At 49.9% G+C, this 21,328-nt stretch overlaps 1 protein-coding gene across 1 annotated transcript; it reads left to right on the top strand.

The window, feature by feature from the left end:
• Positions 1-1,320: 1,320 nt before the first annotated feature.
• Positions 1,321-21,108, top strand: CSF1R (colony stimulating factor 1 receptor). The gene is made up of 21 exons (XM_053990847.1): positions 1,321-1,468; positions 5,973-6,218; positions 6,993-7,277; positions 8,010-8,146; positions 8,826-8,985; positions 9,858-10,047; positions 11,040-11,155; positions 11,397-11,517; positions 12,246-12,436; positions 13,011-13,123; positions 14,545-14,671; positions 15,160-15,264; positions 15,595-15,705; positions 15,861-16,023; positions 16,561-16,658; positions 16,803-16,918; positions 17,675-17,797; positions 17,922-18,033; positions 18,322-18,421; positions 18,980-19,085; positions 19,556-21,108. Exons 1-21 carry the CDS (start codon positions 1,420-1,422, stop codon positions 19,685-19,687), a joined length of 2,901 nt encoding a protein of 966 aa, XP_053846822.1. The 5' UTR covers positions 1,321-1,419; the 3' UTR covers positions 19,688-21,108.
• The last annotated feature ends 220 nt before the right edge of the window (positions 21,109-21,328 follow it).

Here is a 21,328-nt window from a genome sequence, read left to right as displayed (position 1 = left end):
GTACACTCAGCCATGCTTTCATCTCTTGGCCCCAGGACCTTGTCTTGCTGGTACCTCTCTAACTGCCCCTTTGGAGAAGCCCATTCCCCTCCAGGCTGTGGAGGCTTTCAGGGCACTGCAGGTGCAGATTCAACAGCCACCTCTGCAGATATTTTGGAGCAAGCCTTCTCTTTCTGCCCATGGTTTGTCGTGGGGTTCCTGTCACCTCCTGCTGTTGGGGCTGCTGCTGGGGCAGTTGGCAGAGCCCCTGGCTGGACCTTCCTCCCCAGTGCTGTCAGGTGATGGCTGTCACTTCCCACCCCAGAGCTGCCGTGAGCAGCCCTGAACTTCTGCTGCAGCGTGAGGTTATCCAGAGACAGAGCAGAGAGCAAGGAGCACCCTGTGTCTGACAGGAGCTGCTAATCCTGCTGACTTGGTGTCCCTGGGAGAACTGGCTGACTTCAAGCCTTCCCTCACACCTGTTTTGAAAGACCCACAGTCCAGTGGAGGGTTAACAAAGTATCTGATTCATTAATTACTAACACTGCTAATTAGCTAATTAGTTTAATTACCGCTTCAAGGTGCCTGTGACAGGGTCACTCTGAGCCCCAGGCTTGGGGGTACTGGGTCAGGAAAGAGCAGGGGTCCCCGTGTGCCCCCGGCCCAGCCCGGAGCCAGACAGAAGGGGTCTGCAAGCTGGACTCCAACACGTCTCCCTGCCAGGGAGGGTGGTGAAACTGGCATGGGGCTTGGGGGTGATCCTGTGTGGCCACCTGAGCCCTCTGTGCACCAAGGATCACACTTTTGGTTAACACAAAATAATTTGGCATCTTCACAGGCTTTTTCCCACCTGGGAGCTGCCCTGGGCTGAATTGCCTTTGTGGGCCTGTTGTGAGGAGCCTGCCATGTCCTGTGAGGGTCCTCAGGTCCCAAAGCCAGCAAGAGCCACTGGGCCTCAAGTGAAACTTGTTCTGCTGAAATAAAATGGAATCTGCTGCCTGCAAGTGTGGGGACACTCTGTGTCCCCACACAAGGCCAAAGTATAAATGTCCCTGGGGATTGGAGTGGCAGAAGCCAGAGAACATCAGGATTATCCCAAACCCCAGCATGGTGCAGTGGCCCCTGCCAGTCTGGGGATGGACTCCTGTCTGAGACCTGAGGAGGACCCCCAGAAACAGGGGGACCCTGCAGCAGGGTGTGCACGTGGCCCCGCCTCTGCCATGGGGGTTTGTCACTGGTGACGTGACGGCCTGTTTTTTTTTCCCCCTGTTTCAAAAACAAACAAAATAGGGAATTTGTTAACTTGTGGTCAGCTCAGAAAGGAGAAGCTCCTGACAAGGGAGTGCTGGGGACGGTGGCTACGAGAAGAAGCACCCACTGCTTGAGAGGATCCTTCAGCAGCATCGGCTCCGCGCTGGGGACACCACGGTCCCTGGGGACATGGGTCCTGTTCTCCTCCTGCTGCTCACCGCAGCTGGCTTCTGGCATGGTAAGTACTCCCAAAGCCCCACGTCACTCCAGGGGAGTTTTGGGATGTGCTGAGGGTTTCCTGGCTATCTGGTGTGAGTGCTCCATCCCTTCTTGGGTCAGGAGGGGTGATGGCCTTGGTGGGGACGGGGCTGTGCTGAAGCTGGACTAACAGACACGCAGCTCCTGGAGGTGGAGGGTGAAGCTGGGCTCCCAGTCGTGTGTCCCAAAAGGCTGCTGTGGGCTGGGATGGTCCCTGTTTGCTGCTGCATGAAGGGGGACAGTGCTGTGAGCAGGTTCAAGGATCCTTGGCGTGGGTAGGCAGAATGTGTGTGCTCTGAGGCACTGCAGGGAAGAGACACCAGCGCTGGAATTCACTGCAGGCTTGGCTGTAGCAGCTTTCTGAAGGTCATGCAGAGCTGGCTGCAATTACAGAGGGAGGGCAGTGGTGGAAAGAGGGTGTGTTGCTGCCTGGAGCCTGGCTTGCTCTTACCTGCAGCCCTGCCAAGGTAAGGCCAAGGAGGATGGAGAGGTGCATGTAGCATAGGAGAGCCTTGGCTGTGGGGAGATAGGAAAGGGAAACTTCCCACTCTTTGGGTCTGGACAGGGTTTAAGATGAAAGAATGGTTCAGCAGCAACTGTGTCCTGAGGGAAGCTCTTTCCAAAATAAAACTTTGCTCAAATGTGGAAGGAGCTGGAGATGTTTGGTCTGCAGGTGAAGGAGTCGGGAAAATCAGGTGCACTGGCACCTTCCAAAGCACCTCATGCCCAGCTGGGGTGTCTGAGGATTGCTGGTTTCTGGTGGTACTGGCACACACAACAGGGCTGTAGAGCCAAGATGTGATGGAAACAACCCAGCCAGCCAAGAAGGGAAAGGTGAACACGCCTGTTTTTTGAGGCTGCAGAGATGGCCAAGAAGTGATAACCCACCAACCTCAAAAAAGAGCCACTAAGCCTGTTTTGAGGTTTACAACCAAAGAGGTGGAAACCAGCATTACTAATCTTGCATTTTGAAGTGCTGGGAACCTCTCAGGTCCTGTGTGGCACTCACCTTAATGTTCCTCTTGAGCATGCTAGGGGACACAGTGAGACTGTGGTGTGAAGTCCTCCTTGGAAGGGGACAGCCTGTGGGGAAAGCATTTAGCATGTGACAGCTGGGCAGAGAATCCTTCTTGGGCCACTGCAGTGCTCTTGTTTGCAGCCCAGGAAATTTGTATCCCTCTCACTCGTTGTTTCACTTCAAGTGACGTTTGCAACATGTTGAGCATAATTTTCTATGTCTGCTGTGCTGGGAACTGGGTTGTGATGGCTTCAGCGTTTTTCATTTCTTGTGGTTTTTTATGGTAATAAGGACTAGACAGGTCTAATGTAGATCTGTGAGAGATCATAGCAATAGCTTTTAGGATCTCTCCAAAGGTTCCTTGAGCCACTGGCCAGTGCCAGATCACCACCAGCTGTGACATCTTCATGAGGCACTGTCTGCCACGTCAGGCTGTAGGACACACATTTGTGTGAGTGCCAGCACTGCTGGCCATTTGCAGCACAAAGCTGCACCATGCCAAGGTTCTACAAAGTAATAGCCTCCAGCTGGAGTCAGAGCCTGACTTCCTTCTCCTACCTCTTGGATTGCAAGTGCATCTTCTGTGAGTACCCAGGGCTGGTGTAATGTGATTGTTGTGATCTGGGCACTTGCTGAGGGAGGGTAAGAGGCTCAGATCAAACAGAGGAAATGTTTTTAACTTGATCATCTTGCATCTGTGTTCTTGGCCATCTTGAGATGTATTCCTGGGGGTTTTGTTTTCTTATTGTGGGTAATCTAAACCTCTCAGGTAGAAGCCTCAGGCAGAGCTGTGATGAGCACACTTTTCTCCATCCCTGGTTCCCCAGACACTGTGGTGACTCTGGGGAAGGGGTCCTCAGAAATCAAACTTTTCCTTGCTTCATTGAGGGTGGGACAAAGGGAGCCCAGGTCTGGTATGGGTTCTTCTCAGGGCTGGACCTTAGCCTAGTTACTCCCCAGAACTAACTCAAAATCCTGGTGGCTGGCTTCTGTGGTAAGGATCCTGGACACTTCTGTCGTACCAGCCTTCACTTCTCCTTCCTCACCAAATGCTCAGCAGAGGAAAGCTGGGTTTTGGCTGGCACAGGAGAGGCAGGGACAGAGTCTGCAGCTGTAAGGAGAGGTCATGGTTACACAACCCAAGTGTGGTAAAACCTCTGGCCAGCAGTTACTGGCAGTGCTGCGGAAGCTGCTGGAGAGCAGAAGAGAGACATCCTTGGGCTTCGTGCAAGATTGCACAGTGGTCAGCAGGGACACAGCCTCCCCCAGCAGCCCTGCTTCCCCCTTCTGGAAAAGGATCCACTGCTCTGACTCACCCCCCAGCACACATGAAGGAATGGGTGCTTAGGTGACCTTCACCTCACCTTGTCCTGCATTTGGTGTCCCTCTCTTGTCTGTCCTCACTCCACTTGTGTGGTGTTTGTATTGTTGATGTGAGTCTCTAGTGACAGCCTGAAGGATTTTTCTTCACTGTTCTGGAGAGCACCGCCCCACAGCCTTTTCTGGCCACTGCATCTCAGTAGTACCTGTAAGCTGGCGACAACAAAGATGCACAGTGAGATGGCTCCTGTTCATTTGTTTTCTTTCCTTGTCCTCCTGCAAAAAGAGTCATTTTCCCCATGAAATGGTGTCAAAGCCCTGGATGTGGATGGATAGCCAAAGCAGAGAGTAGGTGAGGGAAAAGAATCCAGTGACAAAAAGTTAAAGCAACAGAAATATCAAACCCTACTAGAAAACACAGCTTAGCAAAAATGGAGGAATGTTTTGCCTCAGATATGTGGAAAATGTAGCTTTGTAAATTATTCTGGGATATGTTTTTCTCCACTCTGGGCTTCTCTTTCCACAGAAAGATAAAAGTACTAAAAAAAAAAAAAAAAGTAACAGGGCGATAAAATGTCAAATTTTCCATGCCCCGATGATTCTTGTTCTCTGCTTCTCCCTACAGGTCCAGTGAGTTTAATCTAGGCCTTGTCTGAGCTTCCCCATGGCCACTGTGTCATTGACACACACCAGCAACGTTCTCCAGGGTCTTGAGTTTCATATTCTCAACCCTTTGTTGCATGGAGGGAGTCCTCAGCCCAAGATGGTTTAAATGCTGCTCTTTGGGCTCTGATGTGTGGGCTCTGGATGGCACAGCCCTGAGCACAGCTGGTAGCCCAGGACACACACAGCTGTGCCTTGGGCATCGCCTTCCTCCTCAAAAGATCTGTGATCAGGGGTGGATGAGGATGGGGGTGTGCTTCTGCTGGCTGTTACAGAGCCAGCATCCCTGGCAGCAGGATCACTGCCTGCAGAGCAATGAATTGATAAATTGCACAGCTCCCTTATGATTAGTATTATCTGACTGAGGGTGTGTGTCCCTTTAAGATGTGAGGTTGGGTTAGTGACTGGGAAGGAAAGCAGAAGTGGAAGAGTAGCCCTGGATAGGGGCTGGAAGGGGGTGCAGAGCCCCCCAAGCACAGATAGCCATTTGCAATGTGTTTCCTGTCCTCCCTGAGGGCCTGGCGTGGGGTGGCTGCACCACTTCTTCCCCAGCCCTGTGGCACTGATTCATTTTGCACTTCCCCCCACCCTAAATATAGGAGGTGACTCAAAGAACTCGCTGACAGGGCAAAACAGGGAAAAAATATTTCCCTCTGACACTAAGGCTGGAGTAGGACCCTGGTTCCCCTTTATTCAGCCAGCAGAGCAGGCATCTTCAAAGCAGAGATGCATCAGAACTCTGGCTGGTTGTCTGCAGGACTGGTGTGTTGTATGAAGAACTGCAGCTATGGGCTGTCATCAGCTCTTTAGCTTTTCCATGCTTCAGTTTCCTCTCCCAAATAGGAATAATAATGCTGTGTCGTTTCACAATGTTTTGTTGGTGTCTGCGAGGAGAATGCAGTGTGTGACTCCATGACACACATGAGGAGGTGTCCTTCAAAATCCAGTACTTGGCAACAAAAGGGCAGTCTTCCCAAATGATCTGCACTGACCTCCTGCTCTGCAGGAGCCATCCAGGTCTGTTCTAGCTCATCTCAGCACAAAGAGCCCCATGCACCAAACTGGGTTTAAACTCCACCAAATGATGCTATTGGCTAACCCAGTTCAGAGAGCAACTCCAGCTCTGCCACAAAAGGAAAACTATTGTAAGAAGAGGCAAAAATCAGCAGGAACAATTGCCAAGCTGGCATTTGCCCTAATCAGCTCCAGATGATTGTTTTTCCTGTCCCAGTTGTCTAAATGTTCAAATGGCAGGGAAGTGTGGAGGGTGGTGTTTCTTCCCTGAAATTCATTCCTTGGAGTATCAGGCCATATGGGTTTGGTGGGACAGAGAATGGGTGGAATGATGTGAGCCAAAAAGCCAGTCTGAATCCCAGGCTCAGCCTTTTCCTGATGCTGAGCTACTCCATTCTCAGCAGCATGAACTCCAACAGAGAATCTTTAGGGATCATTTTTGCATTCTCACTTTCTCTTTCCCTTGCAGGCTCAGCATCTCCAGTGATCAGCCCTGACCTCCCTGCTCTGGTTGTCAACACGGGTGATCCAGTCGTCTTGCACTGCTCAGGAGAGTCTGAAGTTGCATGGAATAGCAAAAAGAATACATTCAGTAACCACACCATCAGCACGCTCAGTATTCCCAAGGCCAATTACAGGAGCACAAGCACCTATAGCTGTGGTTATGTCAACAGCAGTGACAAGGGCATTGCAGCCATCCACCTGTTTGTGCGAGGTAACCCTGCTTCTCTCTTCCCACACCCACTGGCAGAACAGCCTCCTTCCAGGGAGCCACTGCACAGGTCCTTTCTGCTGTGCTGTGCTTGTGTGGGTGCCTGGGGAGCAGTGCAGGCTCCTGGTGGAGCCACAGCCATGTGAGTCCACATAAAATGGTGCCCATGGTTAAAGCACTGGGATAAAGTATAGAGCTGCATCTCAAATATATGTGGATCTCTCCCTCCTTCTGCTGTGGCTTCCCTTCTTGAAAAACTGTCTGTTCAGTATTGTAATGAGCACTGAGAAAATCAGAGAACTGTATTGCCAGTATCTCAGATAAGGGAGAGAGTCATATGAATTACATCCTCCCAACATGACCTGAACCCCAGATATTCTTTTATCCCAGAAGAAGCTATGCTGTGGTATCTCCACCACTTGACTTCACCCCTTCCCTTGTACCAGAAGTGCTGCCCTGAGCAGGGAAGCTGGAGGTCTCATAAAGTAAAACTTTCACCACGGTGAAAAGTTCAATTAGAGGTTTGCATATTCTCAGCCTCTCTTATCCGTGGACATTTGTGAGCTGGTTGCTGTGACCCCCTCAAATGCCTTAGCTGGAGCTGGGTTTGTCATGTGAGTGTTTGGAGGCTGAGTCAGGCAGGCGCTGAGCAGGGCTGCCCCAGCATCGAACTCCCACTGGGCAGCAGTGCTGGAGGCTTGCCCTTGCTGGAATGTGTTTCTCAGCTTCAGTGCATTTTCTGACCCCTCTCACAAGCCTGTCCTGTCTCCTCTGTAGATCCTGATAACGTGTGGTACGTCCCCTCTTTCCGGATCGGGGCCGTTAAAGGTGGGAATGTTGATCTCCCCTGTCTCATCACGGCCCCCGAGTACGGATCCAATGTGACTCTGATAATGGATAATGCCTCTTCTCTCCCACCTGGGACCAACTACTCCTTCAGTGCTGAGAGAGGAGTAAGACTGTACAATGTGCAAAACAACCATAAAGGTTATTACCGATGCCAAGCACAGATAAATGGAAAAATAAGGAATTCATCAAAAATAAGACTGGTTATGGAAGAAGGTAAAGAACAGGGGTTGTTGCTGTCCTAAGGGCCACAAATAGCTAAGCTGGCCACAGTAGATAGTTAAGGAAAAGCTCCTTTCCAGTGGCAGGGAAGACCTTTTGAACCTGCAGTTTCAAAAGGTTATTTAATGGAGGCCAAATTCCATCAGCCTCTGAAAAATTGGTTCCTTCAGATGGGTTTGCATGGGTTCAGCAGTCTTCAAATCTTTGCTGTCACAGACCAGAAAAAAAATGTCCATCAATCTCTCCAATGTTCTGCAAGTCCTTGGATCCCGATGCTCCATCTGTAACCATGGCAAAATCTTCTTTCTTTTCAACCCACAGTCCTGACTGCTGTGTTCTCCCCACCTGTACTGCTTCCTACAGACTTGTGCTCAGAAGGGAGTGGTGATCTCTAGGGAAGGGGAAGGCGGGGGGTAAAGAGGCTAAAGAGGATGGAAAGAGGAGGTAGAATCATAGAATAGAGTCATAAAATAGTTTGGGTGGGAAGAGACCTTGAAAAATCATCTAGTTCCAAGCTCACTGCCACAGGCAGGGATGCTACCTGCTGGATCAGGTTGTTCAGGCCCACCCAACCTGGCCTTGAACACCTCAGGATGGGGCATCCACAACTTCTCTGGGCAACCTGTGCCTCACCACCTAAGGTAGCCAGGTCCTGGGGAGTCTCCAAAGCACAGGGGATCACTGGAGAAGCTGACACTGAATGTTTCCCTGCTTGCCTTTGTGCAGCACCGAGGAAGCCTGTGTCAGTGATGATGGACCCTGCAGACCATGTGCGAATCGTGGGAGAACCTTTCCAAGTTACCTGCAGAGTGATTGCTCCTTCCCACAAGTATGACATCAGATGGGAGACAGCAGCAAAGACAGTAAGTTGGGGTGTGGGGCTTTCCTGGAAAATGAGGGACACAGGCTGGTAAGAACTGCTCAGACCCACAGCAAAACCTTGAACTACCCAACCAAAGCAGCTATTCAAGCTGTAGAAATTTGAATATCCTTTCTTTGGGATGACACAGGATAAAGAAACACCTGCCTGTTGTCAGAACAGTTCTGCAAGGTATGAGAATGTGTTGTTTCAGCTGAGTTTATTGGACAGGAGCCACAGTACCTATTAAAGCAACATTTCTTCACCCAGCCCTGCCAGGGCTTATAAAGCAGCAAACATTTCAGGACAGAGTTCTCCAGAGAAAAGATATGTCTGAAGAAAAGGAATACATTTCAAAATCTCTATGATGCTGACTTCTAACTGCAAGATGGTTAGATGAGGTTTGCTAGAAGTCTGTATTATAACTGATGCCTTTACTAAGGAGATGAAACCACACACAAGGTATGTTTGGATCACACAGTGTAAGGCCAAGCTGCAGTCAGAAGGCTGACAATAGCAATAACCTAATTGTTGTGGAATATCTGCCCTGGCTCCTTGGGTTTAATGTTCCTCTGGGTCTCCACACAGGTTGCTCTCAGCGATGAGATCTCTAGCCCAGAGCAGGCCAGATGTGTTTGCTCTGCCCTTCCAATTTGTGCTGTTCCCTGTTCTCTGCCTGACAGGTCATGAGAACTAAAACGTATGACTTTGAAAATGATAACTTCTTCATCAATGACACCCTGTCCATTGCAGCTGTGACCATGGAAGACAGTGGGAAGTACGTCTGTATAGCTAACAATTCAGTAGGATTCAGGAATGCCTCAACAATGCTTCAGGTAGTAGGTGAGTACTTCCCAAAAAGCCTAGTAGGGCTGAATCATGTGTAGCCATGAGTATTTGCTGCTTCTGCCTCCATTCTCTTCCAAGATTTGTTGTTGAAAACATAATTCTCACTTGTGCCTGAGGGCTTACATGATAACTGTGGAGCTGCTAGGAAAGGAACTGGTGTTCTCTTCGTATCTGGAGGAGCCAGAGGACATGTTTTGGGCTCTGGATGAAAAATTAGAGTGCTATTCTCAGTCTCTGTGCATTTATAAACAGCTTTGAAACAGTAAAAATGGAATGGGCAAGGTTGTGTTGGAAGACCAGGAAAGGCTGGTTAGAAGGAAGGGCGAGCCACATGAGCAGAGTATGGATCTGGTCTCTTCCAGCCACAGATCCACACGTGGGGATTCAGGTCTATTACACACTTGTTTGGATCTCAAGATGGAAAATTCATCCCTACAGCTCACAGGCTGGAGTTTGCTGATGATCCAAAGCTGCTGCACACCACAGCTCAGAAAGAAGGCTCAGTCTGAATTATCTCCTAGTGAGAAGCCAGGATTTTAGCTAAAGGGCCTTTCTTTTCTAAAGAATTAGGAGATACTGTTTTAGCCTCATCACTTCTTAGGATACAGCATGTATAACTTCTTTCCTTACAAGACTTCACTAAGATTTTCTAGCTCTCCTCAGGCAGTGTAATCTAAGGTGCCATGACAAAGAAGTAATTTAAGAGTACTCCTTTGGGAACATACCTGTGTAATGTTTCATTCCCTCCTGCAGTCTCCCAGCTGAGGCTGCTCTTTCCAATAATGATCCATTTGTGGAGCTGGTGTAAGGTTATTCCAGGTCTCTGGACATGCCTGCTGACGGTCATGCTCTCCTCCACCCTGCAGAGAGAGGTTACGTGCACCTGACCCCAGGGCAAGCCACCAGCCTGGAGGTTGCTCTGGGAGAGAGTGTGGAGCTGCAGGTCCACATTAAGGCTTACCCAAAACTTCTCCAGTGGGCTTGGGAACACAGGAATCCCTTGAAGGACTCTAAACCCACCATATTCAAGGGTGAAATGATCTCTGGAAGAAACTGGTACGTGCTCTTTGTCTTCTACACTGGCTATGGCATGTTTCCAAGAGAGCTTTCCTTGAGACAGGCAGGCCCCATTCTGCAGAAAACTCTCTGGTTTAAAAGAGGGAAACTGTTCTGCATTTCTGTTTTCTCTTTCCAGTATTATTAGCAAACCACAGCATGATCAAATCAAGAAGGACACCACCCTTCTCTAAACTGGTGGCCTTCTCTTTAAAAAGCCTAGTGGAAGTCAGTATCGCATTTGTGATCTGCTTATTCAATTCTGCACTCTCCTTGCCACAAGAAATTGCAGGAGTGGATGAATAGTACAAAAAGCTTAATTCCCTCACTGGTCCTTGGAGCCATCCCCTGGTCTGATGTTGAAAGAGTGTGCACTGAGAGGCACTGAGAGCCCCATGTCACAAACATTGTTATGTGATATGAGCTAACAGAGGGTACAGGTCTGCTCTTCCAAAGCCTACAGCCAACTGAGACTGAGGGGACACTGAAAGAAAATCATTCCATTTGTTGGGGTTTTGGACAATTCCCCTTTCATTTTCGTAGAAACAAAAAACAATCCACAAGAGGAACTGTGCCACTTGGCAAAAATTATGCCTTTAGGGTGAACTCTTTCTTGCACTGGGGGCTGAGAAATGGGCTGGGGCAGAGGGGAGTCAGCACTAGGGAGCACGACTTCATGGAGAAACTCATTCTGCCAAAGGCAGGAGGACCAGTGTCCCCTGACCCTTGAAAGGCAATGATTTAAATGTTAAATTATTTCTGAGCGTTCACCCACTTGTAGCCTTTCAGAAGTGCTGAAGTGCACTTAGTGGCAAAAAGTATTTCCCCTAAAGAAGATCAGTTCCTCCCTACTTCCCCCGAAGAAGCAAGTGGCAGGCTCCCTGATGGGCTGGGGTTTAGTGCTGGAAGTGTTCACTGCTCCAGAGCACAGGAAGCAGCATCTCACTGAGCAAGGCCTGTGTGCTCTTCACAGTGTTTCTCTCTGTGAGCAGGTACAACACCACACTCTCCCTGAACCGCCTGAAGGAAGGAGAGGGAGGGTTCTACACATTTTATGCCTTCCACAGTGAGACCAATGAATCAGTTACCTTCAGCATCTCTCTGAAATGTAAGTGCTTGTCCATTCTTTCACCCTGCTTGCCCCTGGGATGCTTCCCAGTTGGAAAAAATAGTTGGTTGGGGTACCAGGCTGCTTCGAGCTCAGCACCCACAGGGCACACAGACCCAGCCCAAACCAAACAGGGGTTCCTTCTGGTTTATTGTTGCACGCATGGAAAGGAAACCATAGCATGGGGGATGTGCTCTTCCTCTGGTCACAGCATTCACTGTTTTTATGACTTCCCCAACAGCTTCTCCAAGGGTGTGCAAAATCAAGGTGCCAGCCGATGACTCCAGCACCCTTCAGTGCGTGGCCATCGGGTACCCTGCGCCACGCATCGAGTGGTACCAGTGCCCCGTCCACTCGGACAGGTGAGAGCTGCCCAGGGGCCTGAGCACCTCCAAGCTGTGCCCCTGCCCTTGCCAGGCTGGCGTTCACTGAGCAGCACCACGTGGGCTCCTGGGCAATACAGCACAGCCTGCCCAGTAACAGCAACAGGGATGTTCCTCTGCTGGAAAAAGAGGTTCTTGGGGTCTGCCTGAGAAGAGGGGGCACTTTCTATTCCCAAAGTCCTGAGCTTGAAGAGATTGTCCACCTCTGATTCATGTTCTCCCCATGCTTTTCCAAGGAAAATATGGATCCTTTGGAGAGGTGCTCTGGTGTATGTTGCTGTAGAGGTACATCCTGGCTGGCCCAGTCACCTTTTTGGGACTTCCACAGGTCTGAGGCTCTGCAGAGCATTAATTTACTTGAGCTACAGAGCATGAGTTTACTTGAGCTACAGAGTCATGGGAAGTAACTGCAGCTGCCTGGACAGGGCTGTTGTGTCTCAGGACCAGCCCCACTGAAGGGACTGATGGCAGAACACATAAAAGTGTTAATTATGAGTGCTGAGCCACATAAAGGCAGTCGTGGCTCTGTCTATACATGGCTGTGGTGTTCAGGGAGAGATCTTTAATTTGGCATAGAGAAACACATCTCACAGAACTACAACCCTAATTCCCTGTGTCTCCTCTCTAGTCTGGCACAGGCCTCCCCTCAGCTGTGAGCTGCTGTGCTGCAGAGCAGCACTCACTGTCTCCTCTTGCCATCCCTGCAGGTACAGCGAGGATTACAGGCTGATACGGAATGACTCCAGAGCCCAGGTGGTAAATATGTTGCCCTTCCAAGAGGTGGAGGTGGAGAGCATCATCCCCTTTGAGGAGCTGGGTGACAATTTCACCTTCTGCTGCGTGGCCATTAACGGGGAAGGGAACGCCTCTGACATGTTTCACTCACTCACCATCACCAGTAAGATACAAACCATCAGCTTGGCAGAGTGGGGGAGAATCTGGGGGTTTTGAGATTACATCCTTTATGTATATCCCCACTGTCTTGCAAGAGAGCTGGAGCAGATTCCACAAGCCTTTTACCTTCACAGATGTGAGGCTTTGGCATTTGCCAGTCCTGAGAGGCATGTGGGAATTCCTGGCTGGGTTATAGTCTGGAGCCAAAGGCTGAGCCACAGCATGAGCATCTTATAACTGCAGGACTCAGCTCCAGGGCATAGTGCATCCAGCAGTTTCACAGCCCACAAAAATACAGGGGCTGCATCTTTTGGTGGGGCTGTTTGCTGCACAGATTTTGGTCCCCAGTCAGTCTGACCTGCACCTGGTGCTGTTTATGCAGAAATAGGGTATGAGGAGAACCATTCCAGCCTAGAGTTTGGCATCAAGACCTTCCCTCAGCTCCCAAAAGGGTGTGCTGAGGGCAGTGCTGGGGTGTGTGGCATACAGAGAAATCCAAAGGGAATAGCTGGGCAAAATGCTCCCAAGAGTTGGGATTGAACTAAGTGTTTACTCATTCTCCTTTCTTCCTCTTCCAGGGAGTGTCATGGCCCTTCCAAACAAGGTCTTCAGCCCTGTTCTCTCCACCTGCATAGGCGCATTGGTGCTGCTGCTCCTCCTGCTCCTCTTCCTGCTCTACAAGTACAACCAGGTCAGATTCCCTGCTCAGGGCAAGGGCTGAGAGGGCTGCCCAGCCTCAGGGGCCACACAGCCTCTGCTGGCAGCCAGGCCAGGGACCATTCAGCTTGGAGGTGCCATGAAGCTGCCTCCTTCACTTCCCCTGCCTCCCAGATTCCATCTGGAGTTTTCTGCTGCAGGGCAAAGCTCATGCACCCAACCCAGTGTATTAATACCTCCCCTGCCCTGGTCCTTCAGCCTTGTAGCCCACAGGTCAGTGTGGTTATTGTTTGGTGTCAGACAGAGGTCCTCACTCTGTGCTGCCAGTTGCAGCTGGTTTTGCTCTGGTCCCCACAAATCCATGGAGGGAATTAAGGGAGAAAAAAAAAAAGTGCTTTGCAGTTTGCATCTACTTTTTATTCTGCTCACTGCTTTATAAAAAACTGTTTTATGGAGAAACAGGATGGTGTTAGAAGTTTGTTTCCAGGAAGACTTGGTCACTGTTTTTATATAAGAACTTGCCCCATTTTCTCTGCAAGGTTCATTTCTAGCATTTGGATTCCTTCTCTGTTTTTCCACAAACGGAACCAATCAGTAGCCAGCTCTGCTTCATCAGTGGGTGAAAATCACCTGTTTTTCATCTCTCCCTTTTGGCACCCTTCCTTTGACAGCCTATCAAGGCTGAACATTTTGCAGCAAAGTTCTGATGCTGGTTGTCAGATGATCCATCAGAGCCCTCTCTCAGACAAGCACCTGCAGCTTAGCAGGCAGAGCTGCCTTTGGACAGTGGTTCAGAGACAGAGAAATCAATGTGTAAGCACAGATCTGAAATAAATAGCTTTTTGGAAGGGCTTGCAAGCCCAAGAGAAGCAGGACATGTCTATAAATAACAGGGTTACCTATCTCAGACAAGTACCAGCCTTCTCTGCTCAAGGAGTCCAGTGCTGCTTCTCTGCCTTGCCTGGTTACTTCTGCCATGACATTCTTGGAAAAGAGAAATTCTTACTTCTCTTTCTCCTTTTTTATTTTACCCCTGTAAGGGAAGTGGGGATGGGCCAGCTCCACTGTTCTGCTGTGCTCAGCAACCAGGGGTCCAAGGAAGGAGACACAGTGGAGACATCTCCCTCCAGCACCAGCTGGGCACTGTCAGCCACTGCTCTGGTGGGACGTGCTGGAACTCCCAGCTCTGCCCTCCCAAGTGATGGCAACAGGCTGCTGCCAGTGGCAAGAGAGCCTCCCTCAGTCATAGGTGATGACTTGGGGGGACTTCATGACTGCAAAGAGTCCAGGCTGTCCAGAAATACCCTCTCTCACTCAGTCCAGATTCAAAAGATATTTGATGGGCTGAAATCTGTATCTTCCCCCTGCATCTGCAGAGTGAGCTTGAGTGGATGCTGGGCTGGGGAAGCCTCCCAGCTTGGGAAACACTGAGTAACTGGAGTCTCTTCCTTGCAGAAACCCAAGTACCAGGTGCGCTGGAAGATCATTGAGGCCTGTGAAGGCAATAATTACATCTTTATTGATCCCACTCAGCTGCCATATAATGAAAAATGGGAGTTTCCAAGGAACAACCTCCAGTTTGGTAAGAAACCTTCCCTGCTGCTTGCCTGGTGGCACGAAGCTCATCAGAGAGCTGAAATGCTTCAAGAGCCAAAGCTCTGGATGATATCCTAAGCTGCTAATCCAGACATTCCAGCAGCATCCTTAACCAGCCCTTGCTGCTCTCTTCCACATAAGATGGCAAGTGATAGGGTGTAGCCTGCCTCCCTCCTCCTTTGCTCCAAGGAAGGCTGCAGGGGTCCCTCCTCTTGCATGTGGGGTCATTCCTAAGGCACAGACTTGGTGAGGCAAAGTTTGGAGATGGCCTCTTTCACACCATCTTTGCTCACAGTAGAGTTCCCCACAGATGTTTGCCAGCTCTTGACTAAGGGATGTGTCATCTTGTGTGAGCCCAGCAGGCATCCCCATCCACCAGACATCCTCCTCAAGGCTGTGTGCAGGAGAGCTGCTCAATCGTTCTCTATCAAATGTCTTAAAAGTACTTTTTTTTTTTTTTTTTTCTCTCTGCAGGAAAAACTCTTGGAGCAGGAGCCTTTGGAAAAGTGGTAGAAGCCACAGCTTTTGGGCTGGGCAAAGAAGATACGGTGCTCAAAGTGGCTGTGAAGATGCTAAAGTGTGAGCACAGAGCAACTTGCAAGGGCTGAAATCCTCCAAGCTCCTCTGGGCGGGATGTAGAGTGTGTTCACCACATGTTGGTGCTCACAGGCTGCAACAGCTACTTTTTAAAGTTGTTTCTGTGCCAATTACCAGATGCTGGAATCACACTCCTGCCTTTTTTTTGTGGACAGGGGAGGCCAGAGGCACAGTTAGAGGACATAGTTTTCACTCTAAGTCTGTTTCCTCCTTTTCTCCCATAACTCTGTCTACACCTTTTTCTGTCCTCTCCCTTAATCTCCCCTTTGTCCCTCCCTCACTCCTTCACACAGTCCTTCTCTCACCCCACAGCATCAGCAGACAGGGATGAGCAGGAGGCTCTCATGTCTGAGCTGAAGATCATGAGTCACTTGGGACACCACGAGAACATTGTTAACCTGCTGGGGGCATGCACCTGTGGAGGTAGGATCCCCCAGCCCTTCTGTCCCCACAGACCCCTGACAGGGCTCCTCCTCTGAGGCACAGTGTGGATTCTGCTGCCCTCCCAGGGAAAGCAATCCTCAGGACAGGTCACAGTAACAGCATTCCTTAATGAACCCTTTCTGCTGCTCTCCCAGGCCCAATCCTTGTCATCACCGAGTACTGTCGCTATGGAGATCTGTTGAATTTCCTAAGGAAGAAGACTGAATCCATAATTATTCAGGATTCTGCCCTGGACACCTCTTTAGACAGTGCTGCTGATTACAAAAACATTGAGCTAGAGAAAAAATACATCCACAGGTAGGAGCAGAGCTCGGGTGGCTGCAGGGCTGAGCAATGCAGGGTCTGGATACTCACTGGGAGAAGTGTGAAAAGCACTGTGCTGGGGAGAGATCAAGGTCATAGATCAATATACCAGGATGTAAAAGCCACTGGGGTTGCATGTGTTCAGACCTGGTTATAATTCCAAGTTTTTCAAGGACTTTAACAGCAGTCACTGAATATCCCACAATAAATGCAGGTTTCAGCCCTCTCTGTCCATCCACAATTCAGAAACAAAACCTTTTGGCTTTCTGCACTATTGGGCACATGCATTTGGTAGGATGGAGCTGACTGCTCCCCATCACCCTTAAAAAGGGGGAACGGTCCAGCCCCATAACACAGAGGGCCCAGGTCCCCTTTCTGAATCAGCTTCGAGTTTGCCTTTGCCCTCAAGCCCCTAAGTCACCTTCTGCAGGCAGGCATGTGGTTTCTCCTCTTGGTGGGCATGGAGCAGGGCAGAAGGTACTGCTGGAGGGTTCTAACAGCCTGCCCCTCTCTCTGTTGCTTCTTACTCAGTGACAGTGGCTTTTCAAGCCAGGGTTTGGAAACATATGTTGAAATGAGGCCTGTGTCGTCATCATCGTCAGCAGCATCAGATTCTGCGCAAGCCAGGGGTGAGTCAAAGGCTCATTTCTGTGATTTCATGATTTCTTTCTTTTGGCCATCCTGTCTGGTTTAGCTCTGGGAACCACAACACGCCACAGTTTGCGTTACTGACCAGCTTTGCAGCAAATCTAAATCTCTGCTTTGAATTTCAGGGAGAAGCTTGGAGGAAGATGAAGGCAGGGAGGATCTCCGTCCCCTCAATCTCTCTGACCTGCTACAGTTCTCCAGCCAGGTGGCCCAGGGCATGGCATTCCTCGCATCAAAGAACGTGAGTGCCAAGAGGACCTCTGCCCCCAGCACACCGAGTGGGCAACACCAGTCCAGCCAAGCAGGAGCCACCCATCCTGGCTGCAGAAGGCTTGGGATGTCTTTGGATGGGATGGCCAAGCTCAAGCAAACTGCTGATGGACATGGGCCTCTCTGCTCTGTCTGGTGGTGCAGAAGGCTGGGCCCTGGTGTCTGGTGTCCCCTGCAGAGCCCTTGTCTCCCATGGCCATCATGGGAGGGCAGTGTTACAGGGGGAACTCAGGGCTGTGCATCATGCTGGTCTCACCATTTTCTCCCCTGCTTTTACACGAGGTCAGGAACTTTATTGTGAAGCTTTCTCGCTTTGGCAGTGTCCCTGCTGCGCCAGGGACAAGGAACTGAAAGTGGCTGTTGAGCTGACTGCCAGAGCTGGCTCAGAGTGTGACAGTCACCCTGTGACTGTTTCAGGGATGAGGACAGTGTCAACAGCCCCTGGTTCTGACCCTCCCGCTATGGGGAAGATGACAGCCCCATGAGTGATTAAAGAACAGAGCATGACATGTCACAGCGTATTAACACTGCAAATGAAGTGCTTGAAAGAGAGCTACAAACACGGAGTTTGTACATGACATGGTGCCTCAGACAGGGGCTCTTCAAGTAGTTCATGTTCCCCTTGCCCCTATAAGCAATGTTTTGGTGGCAGGCCTAGGCTGTAGGGAGTTTTTTGGAACTGCTGGGGACCAGTGACTGGGTCTCAGTTGTGGTCTCTTCTCCCCAGTGCATCCACCGTGACCTAGCAGCCAGGAATGTGCTCATATCAGATGGACGGGTAGCCAAGATCTGTGACTTTGGCCTGGCCCGGGACATCATGAATGACTCCAATTATGTTGTAAAAGGCAATGTAAGTAATTAAAATGGGCACAAGAAAAGGTACAAGGGTAGGAGGGGCTGGAGCAGGAAGGACAGACAGGGTGTAGCATAAGCTGCCAGCATGTCCCAGTCTGCAGGACTCTCTGCTCTTCCAGGCCCGCCTGCCCGTGAAATGGATGGCCCCAGAGAGCATCTTTGACTGCATTTACACAGTGCAGAGTGATGTGTGGTCTTACGGCATCCTGCTCTGGGAGATCTTCTCCCTTGGTAAGAAAGAAGCGAGCTTGCAAACCTCTTTTCGTGGCTCACTACTGCCCTAATGTATCTGCAGAAAAATTTCCAAGGAAGGAGGAAGGTTGAAAAAAATCTAGGCTTATCAGGGCTGTAAAACACTGTGTTGTTTCCAGAGGGACCATTCAAAACAAAGAATTCCACATCATTTTCTCTAACTCAGACCTCCCTGGTGATGGTCCCGGCTGCCTCTTCCCACCCCTCAAGGCTGGAGTGTTGAACACTGTGGTCTGAAAGCCACCTCTGCTCCTTTTACTGTCACAGGGAAGAGCCCCTATCCTGGCATGGTGGTGAACAGCAAGTTCTACAGCATGGTGAAGCAGGGATACCAGATGGCCAGGCCTGACTTTGCTCCCTTGGAAATGTGAGTGGATGCACTGAGATTCACACAGCAGCGACAGCGGGGCTGGAGCTGCCTCATGGCAACAGGCAGGGACATGGCACAGGCACCTTGCCCACAGCTCTGCCTGCTGCTCCCCGGTGTCTGCCTTGAGGTTAAGGATGGATCCTACCAAGCTGCTCCTTGCTCCTTTAGGAAAACAAGGCCTGGGGCAGTCTATCCAGCATCCCCTGTTTAGGGACAGGAGATGAGAACACTCACATTACATGTCTACATTCCTGAACTTGGTGGGGTTTTCTTCTTTTTTTTTAGTTGGCTTCTTTTGACTCTATGATTATGAGAAGACAAGTCTAAGTAGGCTACAGGATGTAATGAGTGTGAGCCTGAAGTCTTGATGGTATAAAGCTTCTTGTTGATTAGTTTGCTCCATCCACTCCAGTGCTCACCATTCCCTGGAGCACTGCACTCACCATGGGTTTTTAGAAGACAAGAGACTGCTCAGTACTGTGTCCCTGACATACAGAGTGCTGCAGGGAAGAGCCCAGCACCATGCAACCTCCCTGTCCCTGTCTGGCCCTGCAGGTACAGCATCATGCAGGCATGCTGGAGCCTGGAGCCCACACGGAGACCCACCTTCGACCAGATTGGCTGCTTCATCCAGAAAGAGCTGGAGGTGCATAAGGAGCAGGTGAGGCCCTCTGGAGAGGAGAAGGGGGAGGATGTCTTTCCCCATGTATGAACACACCTTCTGGACATGTTTTCTGTGATATCCCTTACCATTAGCTGATGGAGCAGTGTAGTGTTGGTGGGAAGTGCAGAGAGGCATCCAGCTGAAGGGTTAAGTCACCACGGCCAAAGAGGGCTGGACAGGGAAGCACAGCTTCTTGTCAGAAACCTCAGTGTGACAGGCAGTCATGCACTACCAGCACAGCACCCTGCCCCTTCCCCTGGGCTTGCTGTGCGTTCTCTCAGGACTAGCTGTCCACAAAAGCACAGGCACATGCCTGCCCTACCTGTTAGCCATGCCCTGTGGCACAGCAAAGGGTGGCAGTGTGGAGGGAGCACATCCCCAGCTGGTCACCTGCACAGGAACAGGTGTCATACATCAAAGGGACCAAAACACACTCAGGGTGTTGTGTTTCTTCCTTTTCTTTCAAGGACTACACCAACCTCCCCTCTAGTGCTGAGGAAGACAGTGGCTGCGACACCTCTGGCTGCTGTGAGGAGTCCTGCGAGCAAGAGGAGAGTGGGCAGCCGCTTCTCAAGGGCAACAACTACCAGTTCTGTTAGGTGGGACCTTCACCCTGGGGCTGGTCCTTGTCCTGGCTCCAGAGAGCTCACCCTAGGACACAGACACCTGCTTTGGCCTTCTCTGTGCTTTCTCAAGTGTGAGTGTTACGGACTCTCTCACCAAAAGGAGAACGAAGGAGTCACCTTGGAGTCCCTGAAGTCTTCTCTCACACATAGCATAGAGCTGTTAGGATGGTAACAGGCTCCATCTCTACAAGGTACAGAGGTCCCCAGCAGCTGCCTCCCCGTGCCCCAGAGAAGGCTGTGGGAGTTTGGGTTTTGTAGTTTTTTAAAAAACACCAGTCACAGCCAAGTAAGGCATTTCCAAGTGTCACTCACATTACTGAACCCTTGAGTTTTATAAGCACATCTTGAAATGTCTTGGCACTGTAACTACTCCACACACTCCCTTTTTTGATGGTTCTGCTCTCTTCCCTTTGTCCAGTATGACCCTGGACATTGCAGTGTGTTTAGAAATAGATAAAGCTTCTACATAGCATTAAATATGGATTAACCCCTACACCTCCTCGTGCAATCCACCTCTCTGCAGCTGATGCTTCTGCAGGGAGTGTTTGGATGAAGTGAGCCACAGAGCTAACCCCAGGGTTATGTGAACTTGTGCCTCACTAACAGGACAGAAGGACAGTTCTTTCTCAGGTAAAATACAGCAGAAAATAGTGCTCTTCCATGAGAGCACTCTACACAATCCCAATCCAGGAAAGAATGGCAGCTTAATGAGGTCTAGAAATTATCAACATTACACATATCCTACAGAACTTCTGAGTTACTGAGCATGTAGCAATCACTGCCCTTTGTCACTATTACAGACTTGTACTAAATTTCCTTAATGTACTTTTAATAGTACAGCTGAGGTGATTTTTTTCATAAGCTAGGTCCTAATACACTTCAACCTATTTCTCAGCTAGCTCTTGCTCAGGGTTACTACTGCCCTGGCCACCCAGTCCTGTGTACCTACCAGAAGTAGCTAAAGAACCTTCTCAGCTTCACCTGACTTGGTGGGTAAAGGATCTCTATTCCAGGTACAGGCAAACTGCAAGTGACAGGGCTCAGGGAAACTACAGCTGCACTGCAGGTGGCCTTTGTCACACTCTGAACAATTTCATTGTAGGCCATTTCTGATTCTATTAAACTTGGTTTTATGCTAACACCAAGTGATTCATTCCTCCTTACTAAATGAAAAGCTAATGTAACTCTGTCAGCATTATAAAAAATAAAATATGTTTAACAAAATGAGTCTCTCCTAGGGCTCTAAGGACTGTTCTCACAGGGGAACAACTCTCAGCATGGGTGATGCACTGGCCTACCCACTCACCCTGCAACTCTGTTCCTCAGTACTAATTCCCAAAACCACTCATTCTTGTGTAACACAAAAACTTATTAAAAGCAAGGTTTTAAAGCTCTGAAGTAGTCCCTGTGCATGGATATAATGGAATGTAATTTCAGTTGTGATGATGGGACATCTGACAAGTCACCATGTGGCACATGGCAGCAGTCTCTGGGACACGTGCAATGCCAAAGGCAGGGCAAATGCAGAAGAGATTCAGCAGCATTTGTGCATTTTCTCCTGAAGCCATCCAGGTCTTGTACACAAAAAGAAAAAAAACCAACCCAAGTCACTTG

This window comes from Vidua macroura, chromosome 15, assembly GCF_024509145.1.
Source record: "Vidua macroura isolate BioBank_ID:100142 chromosome 15, ASM2450914v1, whole genome shotgun sequence".
Lineage (NCBI taxonomy): Eukaryota > Metazoa > Chordata > Aves > Passeriformes > Viduidae > Vidua > Vidua macroura.
Note: the sequence above shows the minus strand (reverse complement) of the source record. Positions and strands in the feature narration are given on the sequence as shown.

Bases quoted from the DNA above. Each gene is read 5' to 3' on its own strand.
- CSF1R (XM_053990847.1), top strand. From the start codon at position 1,420: ATGGGTCCTGTTCTCCTCCTGCTGCTCACCGCAGCTGGCTTCTGGCAT. The intron at 14,672-15,159 runs GTAAGAAACCTT...TTCTCTCTGCAG, and splicing joins AAGGAACAACCTCCAGTTTG to GAAAAACTCTTGGAGCAGGA. The intron at 15,706-15,860 runs GTAGGATCCCCC...CTGCTCTCCCAG, and splicing joins GGGGGCATGCACCTGTGGAG to GCCCAATCCTTGTCATCACC.